This window comes from Onychomys torridus, chromosome X (assembly GCF_903995425.1).
Source record: "Onychomys torridus chromosome X, mOncTor1.1, whole genome shotgun sequence".
Lineage (NCBI taxonomy): Eukaryota > Metazoa > Chordata > Mammalia > Rodentia > Cricetidae > Onychomys > Onychomys torridus.
Window position 1 is genome coordinate 59,472,951 of NC_050466.1, and position 20,519 is coordinate 59,493,469.

The 20,519-nt window shown below is 40.7% G+C and overlaps 2 protein-coding genes across 4 annotated transcripts in view; both read right to left on the bottom strand.

The window, feature by feature from the left end:
- The window catches only part of Vegfd (vascular endothelial growth factor D), a 34,135-nt gene extending 30,530 nt beyond the window's left edge, over nt 1-3,605 (bottom strand). For both annotated transcript variants that reach the window (XM_036175698.1, XM_036175697.1), the window contains exon 1: nt 2,476-3,605. In XM_036175698.1, coding sequence (XP_036031591.1) covers nt 2,476-2,565 — 90 coding nt within the window. In that variant the 5' untranslated portion in view covers nt 2,566-3,605. The remainder of the gene's footprint in view (nt 1-2,475) is intronic.
- Nucleotides 3,606-3,665: 60 nt separating this feature from the next.
- Pir (pirin) overlaps nt 3,666-20,519 on the bottom strand; it is a 94,096-nt gene continuing 77,242 nt past the window's right edge. The window contains exons 8-10 of one of the 2 annotated variants that reach the window (XM_036174858.1): nt 16,618-16,700; nt 7,546-7,612; nt 3,666-3,944 (exon numbers count right to left, since the gene is read on the bottom strand). In XM_036174858.1, the coding sequence (XP_036030751.1) occupies nt 3,829-3,944; nt 7,546-7,612; nt 16,618-16,700 (266 nt within the window). In that variant the 3' untranslated portion in view covers nt 3,666-3,828. The remainder of the gene's footprint in view (nt 3,945-7,545; nt 7,613-16,617; nt 16,701-20,519) is intronic. The other variant, XM_036174859.1, reaches the window with a different exon arrangement.

Below are 20,519 nucleotides of genomic sequence, written 5' to 3' on the forward strand. Positions count from 1 at the left end.
ACTTAAACTGAGGCTGCTGTAAGAGAAAGAATGCTCCTCAACACTGAGCATTCTCCCTAGATCTTTGTTTTGCCAAAAAAATGTTAAGATTTCTGCAAAGGTTTTCCTCAGCCCACACATTCCAAGCATTGTTGACTCCAAACAGCTAGTTTCCCAAGCATAAGCTGCAAGACTAGTGAAATGAGGATGTCTTTCACTCGAATGGCATTAAGTACAATTGTCCTAGGTGGCAGTAGCCATCTGCATGCTTCTAGTAGAAGAAAAATGTTCACAGCTTCATAGAAGTGTACCAAAATCTCTGCCTGTCTAAGCTGACAAAACAAGACAAAACAAAAAACCAAACAGGACAATTCTCTAAAGTTCAGACCTGGGAAGGGGGCAACATGGAAATAGATTTGGCATCACAGCCATTCTGGGACAGATGTGGTCAGAAAAGGGAGAGTGGAGAAAAGCATGTTCTCATAGACTTAGTACTAAGGAGGACCATGACGATTTTTTTTATATAACAAATGAATGTTCTTATATTTAAAGCAAAAATTAATCAGTACCAGTGTCCTAAACCATTACTACTCTGAATATATTTTTATACTAAATTTTAATTTAAACAAGAAAACATCCATGTTAAGAAATAGATTTCTAGCCAGGCCATGGTAGCACATGCCTTTAATCCTAGCACTCGGGAGGCAGAGGCAGGTGGATCAATGAGTTTGAGGTCAGCCTGGTCTCCAAAGCAGATGCTAGTGTTTCTCTATGAAACAACCATGGCTATCCTATCTCAAACAAAACAAAACAAAACAACAAAAGAATTCTTTGGTTTTGTTTTCTTTTGAAGAGGTGGGGAGGGGGAAGAGAATATATAAAGCAAAATGATGTCTGTCATTATGTCTCAGAACCCAGTCATGAGTAGCCCCAAACTTCTATTTAACTACAGGCAACACTTTCTTCATATAAGAGACAATCTAATTTAGCTGGGGGATGGGTGGCTTTAAACTCCCTGGATGTAGCTTCCCTGTTTAAAGGGAAAGTAGGGCATGCAAGAGAAACATAGAGAGGCATGTTAGTAAACACAGGCTGCACATCTGCCATCTGGTAAGGCATGTTTTCTGTCACATAAAAATTCAGTCACTTTCTCCCATTGCCCCTTCAAGAAATTTAAATGGGAGAAATAAATTCAAGGCATGTGAAATTTCACTGTGCCCAGGACACAGAGAGGATTCTGGTAGCTGTGTCTATAAAAGAGGAAATTCTAAACATTGAAAACTTCACTAGGAACAGGGTTGAAGACTGGTGTTAAGTGAAATGTTGAACAGCATTGCGCTGAACTAGAAAGGATTCTTGCCTAGCAGCCTGCACCTTTCAAGCTTTGCAAATCCCAAATATACATGGCAGAAAGGACAGTCCTCAGCTCTACGTGACTGCCACCAGCCTTGATGTTGGATCCCCATCTCAGGCTGTAGGTGAAAGGTAATCCACTGTAAATGTGAGTCCGAGTGCTAGGAGCCTTTGAGTCTTACCCCATGAAACTTGGGTGCAAATTGACTACCTGATTATGGACTACATGCATATGGTGCTTTCCATGTAAACTAGTTAACATCCTTATGAACTAATTGTCCCCTCTGGGGACAGTGATAGGTCCCCCTATTGAAAATGCATGTCACAAAACTCAAGCCCACATCTGATTTCTGTCTGGTCGTAGCCAGAAATTTCTAAATCAGTCATGATTTGTAGCATTCCAGTCAAAACAATTACATCTGAGTCCTTTTCCAAAATAAAAAAGGCTTTAAAATACACCACACTGAGTGACAATGTTGTTCTGGCTGTCAGTAGCACCTCAGTTCATCCTTTTTGCACTGTTCTCAATTTCTTGGGCTGTCCTTGATGCTTTATCATAGGACCAAAGATCTGCCAACTGCTTAATTTTATACACATTTTTCAAAAGTAGATGCATGAGAACAAAAACAGACTCTAAGAAAACTTTTTTTCCTGGATGGTAGCGATTGGTAATTTGCAGAACCAGACAGAAAACATCCATGAAAAGCACTGTGATTTTCAATTTACAGAAGAAATTACTCAACCTGGCTGCTCACAACCAATCTAAAAACCAACAGCCCATAAAATTGTGTGTGTCATAAAGACGAATCACAGCTTCATCAGAAGCCACCGTGCCATAAGCAGGCACAACTGGGAGCAAACGTTTCCATACCACGTCAAAAATTTCCAGAATGCTTGTGTTCTATTCCCATTCCAAATACACACAGTACATAAAAAACAATCATACAAATTTTCTTACACATGTACATTTTCATATACTCATGGCAAGAAAATTATTAAGTCCAAGAAACAAAGCAGCTGATAATATATGCAGGCTAAGAGTAGCCTGAGCTTTTATATTGTTTTTAACAAAGTGAGGGCAAAGGACTTTTTCTGTGAAAACCAACAAAAAGAAACATTATAAAAAAAATTGAGCTCACCTACCTTCACTGGTCCATGTTCACTATTGAAGCCCTGCACCTGGTACACGTAGGACATGATGAGAATATTCACCACTGCCCACACTCTATACATTTTGAATATTTTAAATGCCCACTGATGACTAAGCAGTTGATACCAGGCAGCTATTGAAAAGTGTTGCAAGACATTCTCCAGAAGCAAAGTTCAAAACCCCAAAACTTTACATGGAAAAATCACATGATCAGTTGTAATCAAAATCCAATGAAATGACTTGAGTTGGTCAAGGGACACCCCCTGCCACACACAATCTTAGTACAGGAGAAAGACGGAAAAAAAATTGTCAAGATTCCTGCTGCAAAAATAATCAGGAGGTGGCCATGTCTTGCACTTTAAGCTAGAAAATACTCTACAGTCATTTCATGTCCAGAAAGTTGAAAGAAACAAATCCCCACCCTATGCCCTAGCTTGTGGCTGCTTTCTAAAAGGAGGTGGTGACCACCGACACAGCTACAGCAGGCTGCAATCTAACTATGGATTACAACTTTTTCACAATCTTCAAGGAAGCGTTCAGGAGCATGTGTCTTAAATCGGACCCAGACTTTGGCAGAAAATTGCAGGGAAGTCTTGGCTGGAATCCTGCTGTGTCCCTAGCAATAGCAGGGCAGTTTTCAAAGCTGACTCACATGGTCAGGACTGCTGTGTTTCTTCAAGCAGATAACCTGTAACATGAAACCCAGAACACAGTTCTGATGGCTGGGATGGCAGCTGAATTGCAGTAGGACAGTTGAAGATGCTCAGACAGCGGCTGCCGGTGGCACAGAAAGAAGGAAAAAATGCTGGAAGAAAACCCCCAAAGGCAGAGAATAAAAGGGCATCTTCTCACATACAAAAAAGCACATGTATATAAGCAATTGTTTTTAATAGCATAATAATTTCCATCAAAAGGAAGAACATTGATTTTTAAAGAAGTAACAATTAGAATTATTTGCATGTACTACTACCATTTTTTTATTGTTTGTACTTTGCCTTTTTAAAGTAGTTAAATCTGTTCTTTGACAATTTCATATGTGTATATAATGCATCCTGATGACTCACTACAAAAACCATCTTTTCATTTTAATGTGAAATTCTTTTTTATTTTTTACTTTTGGGTTTTCAAGACAGGATTTCTCTGTGTGGCCCTGCTGACCTGGAACTGGCCTGTAGACCAGGCTGGCTTCAAACTCAGAGAGCTACATGTTTCTGCCTCCCAAGTGCTAGAACTAAAGACATGAGCTACCACCACCCAGCCTAATGTAAAATTCTTTAGAAGCATCAGCTAAACCAGCTTTGGAAATTTGAATGGTCAGTCCATCCAAATGGCAGAATTTCAGCTCTTTACAGGTTTCCAATCTTTGACCTCCAGGTTTTGGCCCCCTCAAAACCATTTTTTGCATTTCTGAAATCAAGAATGGCCTCAGAAATTTCTTCATTGGTGTTCATCACAAATGGACCTAGGGCAGAAAGAGACAGTTACAAAGTTCTGGGTGATAACATTTTCTTCTACCACTAAAGTGATATGTATTACTTTAGCTCCTCATTTGAAACAGAATCTAGGCATATCTGGGCAGCAATGGTCTCTTTTCACAGTGTTCAGTCCTATGGGACTGTAATTTACATTTTGTGGATAGGACTGTATATGAATGTAAGTTAGCATATAGACCAAACCTAGACAAACACGGTTAGGTCTCACTGTTCACTGCAGGCTCCTCACCAGTCATGACAACCCCTTTATTCACCACATTCTTTGTAGTTGTTATTGGTACAACATGAATTGAAGTCAGGAACTTAACCAGCCTGCTGTTATGAATCAGCTAGATCATGGCAGAGTTTTGGTGTCTAAGCAGTGTGTGGAGCTATGTATTTCTGAGATTGTTCTAAGTCTGTTTTGAAAACTAGCAGTGTTTTCCTGATAACAAACAGGGGGTTGAACTGCTTCTGACCAGCTTGGACATGAACAGTTCTTTTGCACTTCACCAGAAGATACCTCCACGTACCCTTCAGCAACCACAGGTTGGATCAATTTTTGACATTTGGCTCGTTTCTCCTTCTTGTCATGAGTCACTATCATGTGCTTGCAATGCAAGGTGTTTGTATCTTCCGGTAAACTTTTCTTTTTCTGCTTCTGTTGTCTTTCATTTTGATAATCTCTTATTCACCCACCATTCCAAAAGGTCCATCACACTAGTGTGACCATCCTCTTGCCAAGGACCACTGGCACCATGGCTTTAATAAATTTTACTAATAAATTTCAAGTCAAGAAGCACTTTTTTTAAAAAATATTTCTTAGGGTCAACTGATTTTTTATTCAGGAAAGGGCCTAGGAATGTACACTTTAGATTTTATGGGTCAAATGAATCAAATACTGAGTCAAGAACTGACCTGATATGCAATAATTTTCCTATAGTTTCCCCAGGCAGAACCGCACGATTCTTATACCTCAACTCTTTTTCTGTAGCACATTTCTATATTTGATTTTTGACACCATCCCACGTCTCTCAGTCTTATAAACTGCCCTTGGGTCACCTAAGACATTATGCAGAAAGGGGGATGCCTTGAGTGAACATCTATTATTGACAAGGACCAATATCTCCAACTCATGGGAACCGGCAAAACCTTACGTCAGGCTCAGGAAATTGGCAAGTCTTCCTCTGGTTTGTGTGAGGACATGGCAGTGTATGCAAAAACTAATAGCCACAGCTTCCTCATCCTGGATGATTGCAACCTGAGACTGCTCCCCTACAGAGACCTCCCACAGACAAGAGCTAACTCTTCCCCCTGTGCTGGACGTAATTAACTTGCTGAGGTTCTGGGTTAGTGCATAGTAGGTAGATCTCCATCAGATGAAGTACAGGCCACCCAATTCCAGCTTTCTCTATGTGTGTCTATGTGTCTGTCTTTTCATCATTCCCTTGTCACCCCAATCAAGTGTTCAGGGTTGTTTTGAAGATTAAATAAATTAACACTTGAAAAACACTCTGACTGATACTTAGTAAACAGTAAATGGCATCAAAGTATACGTTAAGAAAATGAAATGTATGCATTTTTTCTCACTTGTAGGAGGGACATAAATCCACTAGAGTTAAGGTTATTTTCTAATCCAACATGCTGTGACATCTTTGCCTAATGTCATCATTAAGAACCCTCAACAACAAGTGGAGCAGGGCGTTAATAATTCACAGAAATGCAACCAGTCCCCAAATACTCTCAAGATGTTTGTGGCTGCCTTTGAACATGAAAAGGTAAAAAGCTTAAAAAGAAAAGCAAATTAGGCAAACCAAACAAAATGCTTTGTCTCTCAGTAACTGACAGTTCAAGAGACTTTTATCTATTTTGTGTGATTAATGTGGGCTTGTGTTTACAACCGCTCAGAGGCTCTGGAAGAGGATTTACATGCGCAGTGCCTATGGTTTTACTTGGTCATCTTCATTCAAATGGACTCTTGTTTCTCATTACTGCTATGGAGGGAAGAGCCTACCATAAAAGGTTTGCATCCCAAACACTCTTTCTATACAAATTCCAGTCTATGACTAAATGACAACCCAACTCCATTTGTTTGTAGATTTCTTTGCTAAAGAACAATTTTATTTAGTCCTGACAAAAGGAAGAAGGGGCTATGAACCTTGGGAGTGAAATTTTGAAGTGTGCAAAATTAACGTGAGGTGTCACAAGCTGGGGGCATATGATTTAATATTCCCCCTAAATTACTGCTAGAACAAAAAATAATATTTTCTAAATAGTCAGTGTTATTTAAATTTATGACTAGCTGGCTTATCTGAGATCATTGTGTATGCCTTGGAATTCATGCCAAAGTAATGGAATACATTGAGATCTTAAATCATGCCTAATTTAATGATTAGTGAACTGCACAGTATATTTTGCAGACAAAGGTATAAATAATAAGTTGGGTTCTAGGTGTTTCTCATTTAATCAAATGCCAATGATACAGAGACATCAAGATCCAAAGTGATTATGTACCTGTGTCAGTATATTTTTGCCTTCAACTACAGTACTACCACTTCCATACAATAATTGACTCTATTTTTCATTAAAAAGTATTTATTTTACTTTTAAGTGTGTGTGTGTGTGTGTGTGTGTGTGTGTGTGTGTGTGTGTGTGTGACTAAATCTGACTCCTCTGCAAGTGCAGCATATCCTGCTGAGCCATCTTCCCAGCCCCCTCTGTTATAAAAATTTTCAAAGAAGTACTATTCCTAAGAGGTTCATATTTTTCACTAAAAATATAATAGATTACAAGGATGGTGTTGGCTTGAATACTGATTTTCCCCTCTACAATTCATATTGAAACCTGATTGTCCTTGGGCAGTATTGGGAGCTGGGACCATCAAAAGGTGATTAGATCACAAAGATGAGGTGAAAGTTTTTCCAGTGGGTAAGTTCTCACTCTTGTGGGGGTGGCTTAATTTTTTGGTGCAGGGAGAGACTGGCTTTATTACCACAGCAGCAGATTGTTATGAAGCATATCTATCCCTCAAGTTTTATCTCTCAAGAATATACCCATTTACCTTTCTACTTTCTGTCAAGAGTTGAAACAACATGAAGCTCTTCACACACACACACACACACACACACACACACACACACACACACACACACACACACGTTGTTGGACTTCCAAGCTCCAGCAATGTCTATCAAAATAAATTTCTTTTCCTTAGAAGTTACTCAGTCTCGTGTATACTATTATAGCAACACAAAACAGTATTGAAACCATTGCTATTGTAGTTAAGTGATATTCATGTCCCTAGACTTTTTTCCCTTCAAATTGAAAAAAGAGTTTTCATTCTTCCCACAGATCTAAGATCAATCTGTTACACATCATAGGTATTTAGAAAACGTCTTTTACAAAAAGAGATGAGTGTAGACATAAATACCATGTACACATTTTCCTCTGAAAATGGGGAAATGAAACTCATTCAGACTTCCTGGTAATACAACACACACACACACACACACACACACACACACACACACACACACACACTCACACGTCAAAGGATATCAGCCAGGAAAACCATCAAAATTTTGGACTTACCATGTTGGACAACTGGTTCTCTTAATGGTTCCCCAGCAATTAAGACAAAATGGCTTTTTTGGGGGTCCTAAAGTAATCAAAGAAGGCATCAAACAGTGAATACATTTATTTTTGAATGTCAAATTGGACACAAGTTATAACTAACATAGAAGTTAAGTGGATGGAGATACGGGAACATTTCCTCTGTAGTCCTTGCCATGGGAACCATTCCTTAGGATGGTTAATATCCTAGCTAGCAACCAGAATTCAGCACTAAGTCCAGTTTACCTATATATTAACATCTGTAAATTAAAGAAGGGAAATTGTAGTTAAAGTGTTCTTTGTGTTGTGCGTGTATGTGTGTGTATGCAGGACCATGTTTGTATGCGGGACCATGTGTATATGCATTTGTGTGGAGGCCAGAGGTCTTTGTCAAGTGTCTTCCTCAGTAGCTCTTTACCTTATTTTTGGAAACAGGGTGTCTTACCAAAACCCGAGCTCACCACTTGCCTAGACTGACTAGCCAGCACACTCCAAGGATCTGCCTGTGTTGGCTTACCTCCTGTGTACAGTCACAGATGTGTGCTATCACACCCAGCCTTTTACATGGGTGCTTGGGGAACCAGCATCGGGTCCTCGTTCTCCTTAATCAGGCAGTTTACTCACTGAGCCATCTCCTCAGCCCCAAAGTTATAGTCTTCCTTAACAGAAACATCTTCACAACAAACTATCTGAATGAACTAGCTTTTTCCTCATTAACAAAATCATTTTTTTAAAAATATTATCTTTCCTTTTTATTTTAAAAACTTTTTCATATAACAGATTTTGGTCATCTTTCCCCTCCCCCCATACACTACTTTTTCTGTATCTATATAATTTCATGTTCTGTCTTTCTCTTTAAAAAAAAAATCCTCCCCGAAAAAAGTGCGCATACACAGAGTCCATTTTGTGTTGGCCAACTAATCCTGAGCATGGGGCCTGACCTAGAGTGTGGTTGAAATACCCAGTGTCATTCCATTGAAGAAAACTGATTCTCCCTCTTCCAATAGCGATCAACTGCAAATAGATTCTGGGTTGGTGGTGAGACTTTGTGCCCACTTTCCCCTTTCCATGTTGGGATTTGTCCAGCTAAAACTTGTATGGGTCATGTGAGTGCCGTCACAGTCTCTGTGAGTTCATATGCACATCAACTCTGCTATGTCTGGAAGACACTGTTGCCTGGGAGCCCTCCACCACCTCTGGCTCTTACTTCACTCATATTCTAATAATATAGCATTTTTCTAAATATGCAACACTATCTTAAATAATAGCAAATATTTATACATTTCTACTAATGCAAAGCCCTATTATCTTAAGTTACATAAAATGTTTATGTGCTCCTACAAAGCTCTATACTTGAAATAATTCCAATGTCTAGTCTCAGAAGATTTACCACTGGATTCAACAAAATTAATACTTAACCTATTCTTCTGTAAATTTAATAAAAGCTACAATATTTCAAAGGTCTGAAATGTGTCTATCTTTTTTGCTTCAATTGAAAATAAATTAATAGTCAGGCAATGGTGGTACATGCTTTTAATCCCAGCACTAGGGAGGTAGAGTTTGAGGCCAGTCTGGTCCACAGGGTAAGTCTAGAACAACCAGGGCTATACAGTTAGAAACCTTGTCTTGAAAACCCAAATAATAACAACAACAATAATAATGATGATAACAATAAATACAAATTAAGGAAGAACGTATGGCAGAATATTTTCTTTGAAAGGTTTCTTTTTTCTTTTTTTGCTATGGAAGCGTGTTTGAAAGGATATGTCTTCAAAAGTCTTGATGTATTATTCCCTATATCTGAGGGCTGGTAGAATTTCATACACACACCTGGTTGATGTTTTAATTACTTCTTTACATATAAGAAATACATGTTAGGTCTGGAAAGATGGCTCAGCAGTTAAGAGCACTGGTTGCTTTTCCAGAGGACCCAGGTTCAATTCCCAGCTCCCATACGGCAGTTCACAACTGTCTGTAACTCCATTTCCAGGGGATCTGACACCCTCATACAGACACACATGCAGGCAAAGCACCAATGCGCATGATGTAAAATAATTTAAAAAATATGTGTGTAAACCTTCTTAGGTCTATAATTTTCTAACCATCATGGCCTTACTGACTCACATAATCCAGCTCACTATCAAAATACAAGCAAATGTTAACCTAGCTGGAAATCAGTCATTTGAAAACAGATGTCTCACACACTAAAATTCTTTCTTTACTCTAAGCACAGATCTTCATCCACTCCCTACTGACTCTTGCTTCTGCACAGTCCTAAGAGCTAATCATTATATGTATCCTAGCTTGCTTCTCTGGTAAAACACTGACCAAAAGCAACTGGAGGAGGAAATGGTTTATTTGGGTTACAGTATGTCATAGATGGAAGCCAAGACAGGAACCTGGAGTCAGGAACCTGGAGGCAGGAAATGAAGCAGAGGCCACAGAGGAAGGCTGCTTACTGGCTCACTTCCAGGTTCATGCTCTGCTCTCTCCCTCCCCGCTTCCTTCCTTTCTTCCCTTAGAGTTAGTTATTTTATGTGTATGAGTGTTTTGCCTGCATGTATGTCTGTGAACACACATGCCTGGTGCCTACAGAAGTCAGAGGGAGCATGGGATCTGCTAGAACTTGAGTTCCAGATGGTTTTGAGATGCCATGTGGCTTCAATGAACCTCAACCAGAGGACTTCTTGCAAGAGCAGCCAATGCCCTTAGTGGCTGAGCCTTCTCTCCAGCCCCTCTGCTACCTTTCTTACCAGCTGAGGCTTACTTGCCTAGAAATGGTTATACCCATAGCTAGGGCCCTCTTACCTCCTACACCAATCAGAAATCCAGAAAATAACCCACAAACGTGTCCACTGGCTAACATGACAGAAGTGATTCCTCAACTGAGAGTCCCTCTTCCAGGTATGCCAAGTTGACAACCAAGATCAGCCATCACAGTGGTTGTTCAGTCTGTACAACATTCAGAGATCCAAGAAAAAGAGGCCTTGTTTTGCTACAACTCATACCAAAATTCCATGAGATTTTAGGGCTGTTCATGGTGTTTGTGGTGAGCTACTGGCTGACACAGCTGGAGAAGGTTTTCATCTGGCATGAGTTCTTTCTTTTTCCTGTTTTCAGTGTGATGTTTAAATGGCTAAGACCTCAATAACAACCCATTATCACAAAGGACTTTATTCTCTAAGGGGTTTGGAGAGGTGAGGTTTTAGGTGAAAAAGATAGTGTTTTGTTTGGTTTGCTTTTGCCATGGCCAAGGCAACCAACTTAAGTTGCAGGGTCAGGAAGTGGAAAAGAAGGGGTTAATGGAGCAGAAAATAAAGACTGGCCTCTATGTCATGTACACGTTGACTGTTCAGAATGGAAGTTTCCCAATCACAAGAGAGGTCTTTGGGGAGTAATAAACATGCCCTGTTTCCACACTGTGAAATGAGAAAGTGCTAAAAAAAAAAAAAAAAAAAAAAAAAAAAAAAAGCTTTGCTCTTTTATATTACTCAAATAAACTGATGACTTTCCAATTATTATCTGGACAGCACGATAAAGGGGCACGTGCATTTTGTCTGAAATGAGAAACTATGAACCTCTTAGGGGTGAGAGAAGTTTCCCATCATTGTAAGTCCCTGGAGGTTTCTGCTCCAAACTTCTTTTAGTGACTTTCCTACAGATTTACCATCTGGGTGGCCCCTTCTTTAATCTAAGCCAGATCTCTTTTCTGCCTCTTGCTTTTAAATTTTTACATTGTTTATTTACTGTGTGCATGGGGGATGGTGCATGTGTACCATGGTATGCATGTAGAAAGTCAAAGCAGAGATTCTGATAGTTGGTTCTCTTCCTCCACTGGCGATTGAACTCAGGTTGGCATGCTTGGGGGCAAGCACCTTTACCCACTGACCCGCTTCCCTGTGTCCTTGTTTTTCATTTGTTAACTAGCCTTTAGTAAAAACCTAATCACCTCTCTAGCTATTTAGTAGCATGCTAATGTAGTTCAAACTCCCAATAGAAATTTTTCATCCATAGTGTCAAAGGATGAAAATCATGCAAAAGCAAAGAGGATGAGAGACAAGTCTAAGACAGTCAGTCCTTAGATGCCTCTATGGCAGTGCCTTTATGAACACTGATTTCAAAATCCCCCTACAATGTACTAGAGGCCCAGATGACTGTGTCATGTAGAATGATTCCAACTCCAAAACAGGACGTTTGAGAGGCCAGCTCATGCCTTTTGCTTTGGTGTGTCTTCTAGGGTTCTTGGTTCCTAGTTAAGTCTTGTACATCTTCCTTAAACACTAAATTTCATAATTGCCCTTGGGGCCAGCAAGATGGTCAGCAGTTAAAGGTACTGGCCACTGAGCCTGACAGCCCAAGTTCTATTCCTGAGACCCACATGGTGGAAGGACAGAACCAACTCCTAAGAGCTGTCCTTTGACATAAGTGCACCATAGCACATGCATGTGTACTCACCCAGACACACTTAGTGGTCACTAACTAAATAAAACAAAATAGGTAAATTGCATTTGATACCTATAACAGTTATGGCCTGGGCATATGCTGTGTCTCATGGAGACCAAAAATACATGATCAAAGCCTAGAGGAAAGGCCCAGGGATCATTTAACATGTTGATAACTTCCAAAATTTCGAGTCTGTAATTCAGTTCAATTGATTACAAATCCAAAGACTGCAATAAGAGCAGAATGGCATCGTTTCTCGCCCTTTTGGCTAAGATCAAGTGTAGAGCAGAATGGTGGGAATGAAGCTGCGGCATGCCTTTTGACTACACCACCATTTACTACTGTGATGAACTGCCTGGAAAAATTACCAGAAAGAAACTGAACTTCAGCATGACTTAATTGCACACACTTGTTCTTTCTAAACTTCACTGTTTTTCTTCAGGGTGTCAATGGAAAGCTCAAGCAGTGAACTGTTCTCAGTTAAAAAAAAAAAAAAAAAAAAAACCACTAGCAGTCCTTTGTATCATGAACTCTTACACAGAGTGTTTTGTTTCATTTCTGTGTTTCTGTGGTTCTTTTCATCAAATCATTTGAATGAGATATGATGGCCGTTGACAGTTTAAGAGCATGGCTATCCTCAACCACTGTTTCCATGACAGTGTGCACCTACCTCAGTACACTTACTACAGATGAGCTTGCTCTCTTCTAGGACTTCAGAACAACATGAGTCTAAAGATTCAATGGAATTATCTTTCTTAGTGCACTCCTGTGCTTCTAACCATGGGTACAGTAGAGCAAGCATCACTCAGAAGAAAAGTCCAGCACACAAGTTGCAGGCCAAACTCACATAGGGAGCTTTTGAAACAGAGGCAGCTTGAGGGCGACCTGAACTAGTTCAGGATTGTGTGTCCAGAATAGCTTGTGGTTGATTCCAGTCTCTGAGAACTTTGAAATATTTGAATTCATTAAAAAAGGCCATATGCTTTGGGCTTTGTCCATAAAGTCAAAAGGTCTGGCCCCAAAACTTTCAAGCCTGGTATAAACCAGGGCCACTGTCATTGTTAGGTGTTACAGAAGACTTAAGAATAATGGAACAGGCTGGGGAGATGGTTCAATGGTTAGAGCACTTGCCATACAAACATGAGGACTGGAGTTTTCATCCCCAGAAAAAAAGGAATAATGGAAAAGGCAATCTAATCACTGAGGAAGGAAATTCGGGTTTTCATGGGCTAGCCCACATTAGCCTGAGATAGATCAAATAAATGGTAAGATGGCACAAAGAAAACTGAGGTGTGGCATTGCACATCATTTTTTGGTCACTCTAGAGGAATGGCCCATACTCTGGTCACCAAAGGAGATGGACATGATGGTGGAGGGCATGGGGTGAGGTGTATCAAAACTGCAAGCAGAGAAGGGCTAGAAGAAAGTTAGGTGCTAAGTCAGTTCCTCATTCTAAACCATAATCCAGTGCGTCTTTCTTCTTGTCAGAATCCTCAGGGCCTTTTCTAAGAAGTGAAAATTGTTATGTGTGACTTGAATCCTTATTAGATAATGCATGTGTGAATGTGGTAAATTGGGTGCTGTCAGTAGCTTAATTTCCCCTTACCGTTATTGGGTACTTACACTGTACCACACCAAGGACTGAAACTTTCTTTGTAAAGGGCCAGCAAGTCTTTGGCTTTGTTAGGTCATTCAATATCTGCCATAACCGACTTCTACCCACACAGTGTAAGGATCCCTAGAAATGAACAGGTGTGACAGTGGACCAAGAAAACACAAAGAAATGTATTTGGATCTGGCCTATTGGACATCATCTGCTGAACTCTATGCTAGATCTGGAACAGATGCTGGCATAGGTAAGCCTGCTTAATTTTAATAATCCTAACAGTAGGTTTCCATTATTTCAATTTTGCAAATAAAATGAAGCCTGGGCCAGGGAGACAGCTCAGTGGATAAAGGTATTTGCTGCCAACTTGGATGACCCAAGTTGGGTGCCTGGGAATCACATGGTGGAAGAAAAGGAGCCACGCTTGAAAGTTAGCCTCTGGAATCCACATGCATGCTGTGGCACATGCACTCCCGCACACATACATACAAGTAAACAATGACTGTAAGAAATGAACCAACTGAAGCACAAAGCCCTTTAGAAACATGTCCACAGTCTCACACCCAACAAGTGGCCAAGTCAAGACCCAAACCTTCACAGCCTCTATCCTCTTGTAATGTAAAGAAAACTTGACATTCCTATACACACACAACCTCTTTAAATAACAACTCTTTTCAATACAAATGTTCATTCTAAAGTCATCATGACCATATGAACAATGACAGAACTGCATATAACAGTAACAGGATGCCCCCTGGGTCAGGGATGCCACTTTGCCAATGAACTATCTCTTATTTTTGTCTAATCAAGCTATCCCCTGACCTGCAGGTTCTGCCATCACTTCTTTCAATGTTAGCTTCTAAACTCTTACCTGCAGTGTGTTCTTTCTGACATAATAGGGAGAACTGAGGTTGCCAAATGAATCCAGACCCAATTAGAAACTAATATATCAGCAAATTCTGGGCTGTGAATAATTTTCATGCCTCTTCTTTGTATTGGGTTGAGATATGTGAAATTGCTTTTTTTTTGAAAGTCAAAGATGGAAATTTCCTATGGTTTGACATAAGGCAGAGGGCACAAGCCTGAGATGTGTATTTTTCTGGTGTTCCTGAGATTGTGTTTTGTTCCATTTATCATTCATAAAGGGGCCGCTGTTGATCAAGGCAGCAGAATGTGAACTATCAGTAAACTGGACTGAAATATAAAATATGAAGTATAAAACAGGGTCAGAGGGCAAGAAGTGTGTCAGACTGCCTCTTCATTGGTCAGCTGCTGCCCAAACAGTTCTTATTCCTGCTTTTCAAAATGTAACTGTTGAGTGCTGGAGAGATGGCTCAGAGGTTAAGAGCACTGACTGCTCTTCCAGAGGTCCTGAGTTCAATTCCCAGCACCCACATGGTGGCTCACAACCATCTGTAATGAGATCTGGTGCCCTCTTCTGGCCTGCAGGTATACATGCAGGCAGAACATTGTATACATAATAAATAAATAAATCTAAAGAAAAAAAATGTAACTGTCCAAGAACTCGCACACCTTAGTCTTCCTGACTGGAGTGACACAAAGCAATCAGATTGGCTTAATGGGCTCACAGAGTCAATTCCTCAGTGGGATGTAACAGACATGAGAAAGAACTGAAAAATATCCCAAGAACCCTAAAACTTAACTTTAAAAGCAGAGATTCTCATTTAAAAGAACTATGAAACACATCACATGCTTTTCTTAGCTCCAAATGGGGATGATTCTGAAAGGGCTCTTTGTGAGCATGCAGATCTGGATTTATATTCCTAGAAGACTAACCTAGTTTTACTTATGCTAAATAAAAAATAAATCAGTTTTGTGACAGAGTAATATTAAAAAGCAATGAAGATGCATTGCCCCTAGATTCAAATGTTTAGGGGTAAGCAATACAGATGGTAAGCAATATAGACTTTTACATGATTGCCGAAGGCAAGAAATGAATAGAGATGAAAATTTGAAATATACCAATAGAAAGCTCAAAATAGAGCAATGCAATCAACAGAGATTAGTAAAAGGGTTTGATAAAAATAGTGGCAGAATTTATTTACCAAAGAAGAGAAGAAATTTCTAGTTTTATGAGAGATTTAAGCATTTTCATGGAAATTAGTAAAAAGTTTAAGCTAAGAAAATTAAAGGGGTAGGGAAGATTGTAAGAGCCAGAGGCAGTGGATGTCTGTAGGAAGACTATTTTCTGGACATAGGAATTCAAAGTAGCTGCGACTCCATGCCCATGACCTAACACAAGATCAAGCTAGACAAAATCCCATCATGGATGGAGGGTGGGCCATGAAGTCCTACCCCTACCCAAGGATCTATTGGCAATTAATAGCTGCTGGGGGTGGGAGAGTTAGTTTGCTTTAGGAATGTAACCTCTAAGAGGCTACCCATGCTCCAGAAGATGGTCCTACACAGATGCACATACAGACAGCACACTTGGTAGACTCGGTGGGGGTTAAAAACAGACAGTACATGGAGGACCACTGAGAAGGAAGAGTATGGGAGAGGGGAGAAATTGGAAGGAAATGGATTCATAAATTTTATCAATTTTAAAAAAGAAAATTAAATGTTTGGGGTTAATGGCTCAGTTGGTAAAAGCACTTGCTATTCAACCATGAGAATGTGAGTTTAAATCCCAGTCACCCACATAAAAAAATATGTGTGATCACTCATACCCATAACCCCTGGGCTTGGGGGTGTATACAGAAACAGCCAGGTAGCCTAGATGCAATAGTGAGTTTCAGGTTCAGAGACAGACCCAGGACATGACACTGGACACCCTCCTTTGACCTTGTATGTGAAGGATCTCACACACACACACACAGAGGGAGGGGAGGGGAGGGGAGGGGAGGAAGGGAAGGGAAGGGAAGGGAAGGGAAGGGAAGGGAAGGGAAGGGAAGGGAAGGGAAGAGAGAAGGGAAGAAAAGAGAAGAGAAGAGGAGAGGAAAGGAAAGGAGAGGAGAGAGAAAATTATAAGTTTAAAATACCTTATTTTCCACCTGGACACTGTCACCTTCTCCAAGCACTGCTGTGTGATGGGGTTCTATCTTTTGCTGAGCTCCATCAGGTCCTACAACAAAAGATGACCCAGTAACTTTAGTGATTGTTATAGTGTATCAATTCAATGCCCACACTTTTGGTCAACTACTTAGCACCATAATACTTGTTTTTTGTTTCAGAAATAACAGATGTAGGAAACCTTGAATTTCTGGGTTGTTTACATCTGCCATTACTAAAGGCTAAAAATGATTGGTTTTCAGGGTAGGAAACAGCAGGAGAGTGAATCCTACATCATGTTTCCATTTATACTCTTAAAGCTATGACCAAATGTTTTCATTGACCCTTTTTTTTTTTAAATTTTGTTTTGTTTTTGGTTTTTGATACAGAGTTTCACTCTGTGTCCCAGGCTGGCCTCAAACTCACAGAGATCCTCCTGCCTCTGCCTCCTGAGTGCTGGGATTAAAGGCGTGCACCACTATCGCCCGGCTTTCACTGACTTTTAAAAGCCCTTGGAATTACATGTTCATAAAAGTATTCTCTTGTGTAAAATACAAACCTCATAAGAAGCCAGCAGACCTAGAAAAATGATCAAATGTCATCAATAATTCATTTCAACAAGAATTTACTGAGCATCTCCAATTTTCAAGAACTAGAGAAAAATGCAAAGATGTGCTAAGTAGAATCCTTACATCTAAATAATTCAAAATGTTCTTGGAATCAACCAAATATAAGCACATGCAATTATCAGAGAAGAATTCAACTGAAAACTAAATGAGTCAGATACCATCTTATTGCATAATGAACAAAGTCTGATTCTAAACCATCTGGAGGTGGGGTGCCTTCTAATCCCTCTGGAAGGGGTTTTCTTCTAAACACTTTGGAGGGTGGGTGCTTTCTAAACCATCTGGAGGGGGATGCCTGCTTTTTGTTTTATAATTTTTTATTTAAAAAAATTTTCTTTCCTTTCACATACCAACCCCTGCTCCCCTTCCCTCCCCTTCTCTCGCTCCCCCCATCTACCCCCAACCCAACCCCCATCCCCTTCTCATAGAGGGTAAGGCCTCCCTTGGGTAGTCAACACAGGCTGGCATACCAAGTGGGGGCCGGACCTAGCCCCTCCCCACTGCATCAAGGCTGAGTAAGGCATCACACCATAAGGAATGGGGTCTAAAAAGCCAGTTCATGCACCCAGGATAAGTCCTGGTCCCATTGTCAGGGGACCCACAAACACATCAAGCCACACAACTTTCACCCACATTCAGAAGGCCTAGTTTGGTCTCATGCAGGCTCCCCAGCTGTCAGTCCAGAGTTGCCTTCTAAATCCTTCTGGGGATGCCTTCTAAACCCTCTGGAGGGGGATGCCTTCTAAACCCTTCTGGGGGCGCCATGCCTTCTAAACCCTCTGGAGGGGGTGCCTTTTAAACCCTTCTGGGGATTGACTTCTAAACCCTCTGGAGGGGATGCCTTCTAAGCCCTCTGGAGGGGATGCCTTCTAAGCCCTCTGGAGGGGGTGCCTTCTAAGCCCTCTGGAGGGGGTGCCTTCTAAGCCCTCTGGAGGGGGTGCCTTCTAAACCTTCTGGCGGGGGTACCTTTAGGATAGATAACTTTCCTTCTCTTCTATTCTAGGTCTGGCAGATGAAGTAAAGCTAGTTAACACTTAAAGGTAACAAAAAGCTCCCTGAGAAAGCAGGAGTCTTGGGGACTCATTCAGGTTGAATCACCCCAAGCATTTGTTCTGGAGGAAGTAAGACTTGAACAGAGCTGTGCAATGTACAAGACAGGACAGATCTGCAGGAAACAGAGCTTGGAAAAGGTATCACAGATAAGAGGACAGAGTGTCAGAGGTAATGGGTGAAAATTTCTGGGGAAACTGGGAACCTCTTATCATGACTTTAATGTTCTATTGGGAAGGAGGATGAAAATGTATCAAGGAAACCCTTCAAAGTCATTCTTATCCATACAACGTGAGTGAGTGAGCTGCACACACACACACACACACACACACACACACACACACACACACACAGAGAGAGAGAGAGAGACAGAGACAGAGACAGAGACAGAAAGACAGAGAGAGGGGGGGAGAGGAGAAACGGAAATGATGAGATCTGTGTCTTGTGGATTTGAAAGGAGAGCAGAAAAGGAAATGGAAGGCAAGTCTGAACCTAGGAAAACTTGTTGGGAGTTTTCTTAACAGGGTCAAGTGAAAATGGATTACAACGTGAACAGAGAAAAAAGAGAAAGACCGGTTGGAAGAGTGGGAAGGAGGGCAGGAAGGAGCTGAGAAAGAAGCTGAGTCTGACATGCTCCTTCGTAAGCATGTGCTGACTGGCAGAGTACAGTTCTGCAAGAGGGCTCTGGACAATGGAGAGGTCGGAGTGGGCCAGAGGAGCCACAGGGAGCTGTAGAGAAGGGTGAAGTTTAAGCTATCTTCCAGATGGGTGGAAAAAAACAGACATGTGAACAGAACAGAAGGAAGATCCCAGATCCAGCACACAAGGGGCCAGGGAGGTGGTTCAGATGGCACTTCCTGCACAAGCATGAGGACCCAAGTTAATTCACATAAAAAGCCAGGCATGGCTGTGTATGCTTGCAACCTTAACACTGTGGGGAGCACTCAGGAGGATCACTGGGGCTTGCTGGCCACCAGCTTAGCTCCAGGTTCAGGAAATGACCCTGCCTCAAGGGAATAGGCTGAAGAGTGGCAGGCCAGGTCCTCCACATATGCATGCACTACATGAGTACATCTCATACCCAAAAAGCAAGAAATAACAAAAACTTCAAGCTAAAACTTAAAACTTACTAAGGAAGCAATTAGCTAAATAAAAAATAACTTGGTGAATTATTATAGAAACAGAATCATAATTTGTAAATTCGGGCATATTAGTTAGCATTAAATGGCTATGTTTTTTAGAGAAGTCATCTTTCAGCCTTTATTTTGCAGATAGGGGATATATTCTACAGGGGGCATATGGCTTACATAGTTGCTGACAATCATGAAACAGGATTCTGAAGTCCACAGCTAGAACTGAGTGTGGCCTTGGATGGGAGACAAATTACATATGCAGTTTCTCTGACAGCTAACTAAAATGGAGCTTTTCTTAAGTCATAAAAGTAGCCAACAAACAACAGCAGTATTTGCTCTATTGATAGCTCTGTCTCCAAGAGAAGTTGCAGGTATTTGTATATTGTGTTATGGTGCAGTGCATATCTCAAAATATAGTTTATGCTCGTTGTCATACAGTTAAGAGCAGACCTGCTACTAAATCACATGATTTCAAATGCTACTAGAGAAGCATAGATGTAATTGTGTCATAAACTGGCTCTTTAACACTTTAATAGTGTCACTGAATTTGAAAACATTGTCTGAGGGGTGCTTAACCGATGTAAAAATTCACAGCTTTGGAGGACAATAGTAGCCAGAAAATAAACCCAATTTTGGTGTATAACAGTTTCCCTGGTGAAAATACTTCTACCTTTGCCAATTCCAAAGATTCAACATGAGCTCAGGCACAATCAGCCTCTGCACGTTAGCAAGAGCCACCCCCAACGTAACGTCCATTCATCAAAGGTACATGTCAGCAAATGTCATGGAGTGAATAATAGAACTCCGTTGACTTTCCACTTACACAGAAATTTGGCAAGAAAAGTCTGGGAGTCCAAGAGGAATGTCATTTAGAGCTGGGTAATATTTTAAGTGTGACAGGGAATGACATTTTATTAGGTGTGCTTTACTGACATTCTCTGCAGACAATGAACCATTTTTCTATCTTCAACTAATTCATATGTAACACCCAGTACCCATGTGATCCACGCCTGGACCCTGATTTTGTTATGTAATGTATTTTGTGATACTGTTTTAATAGAGTGAGCTGACAAGAGGCAGCAC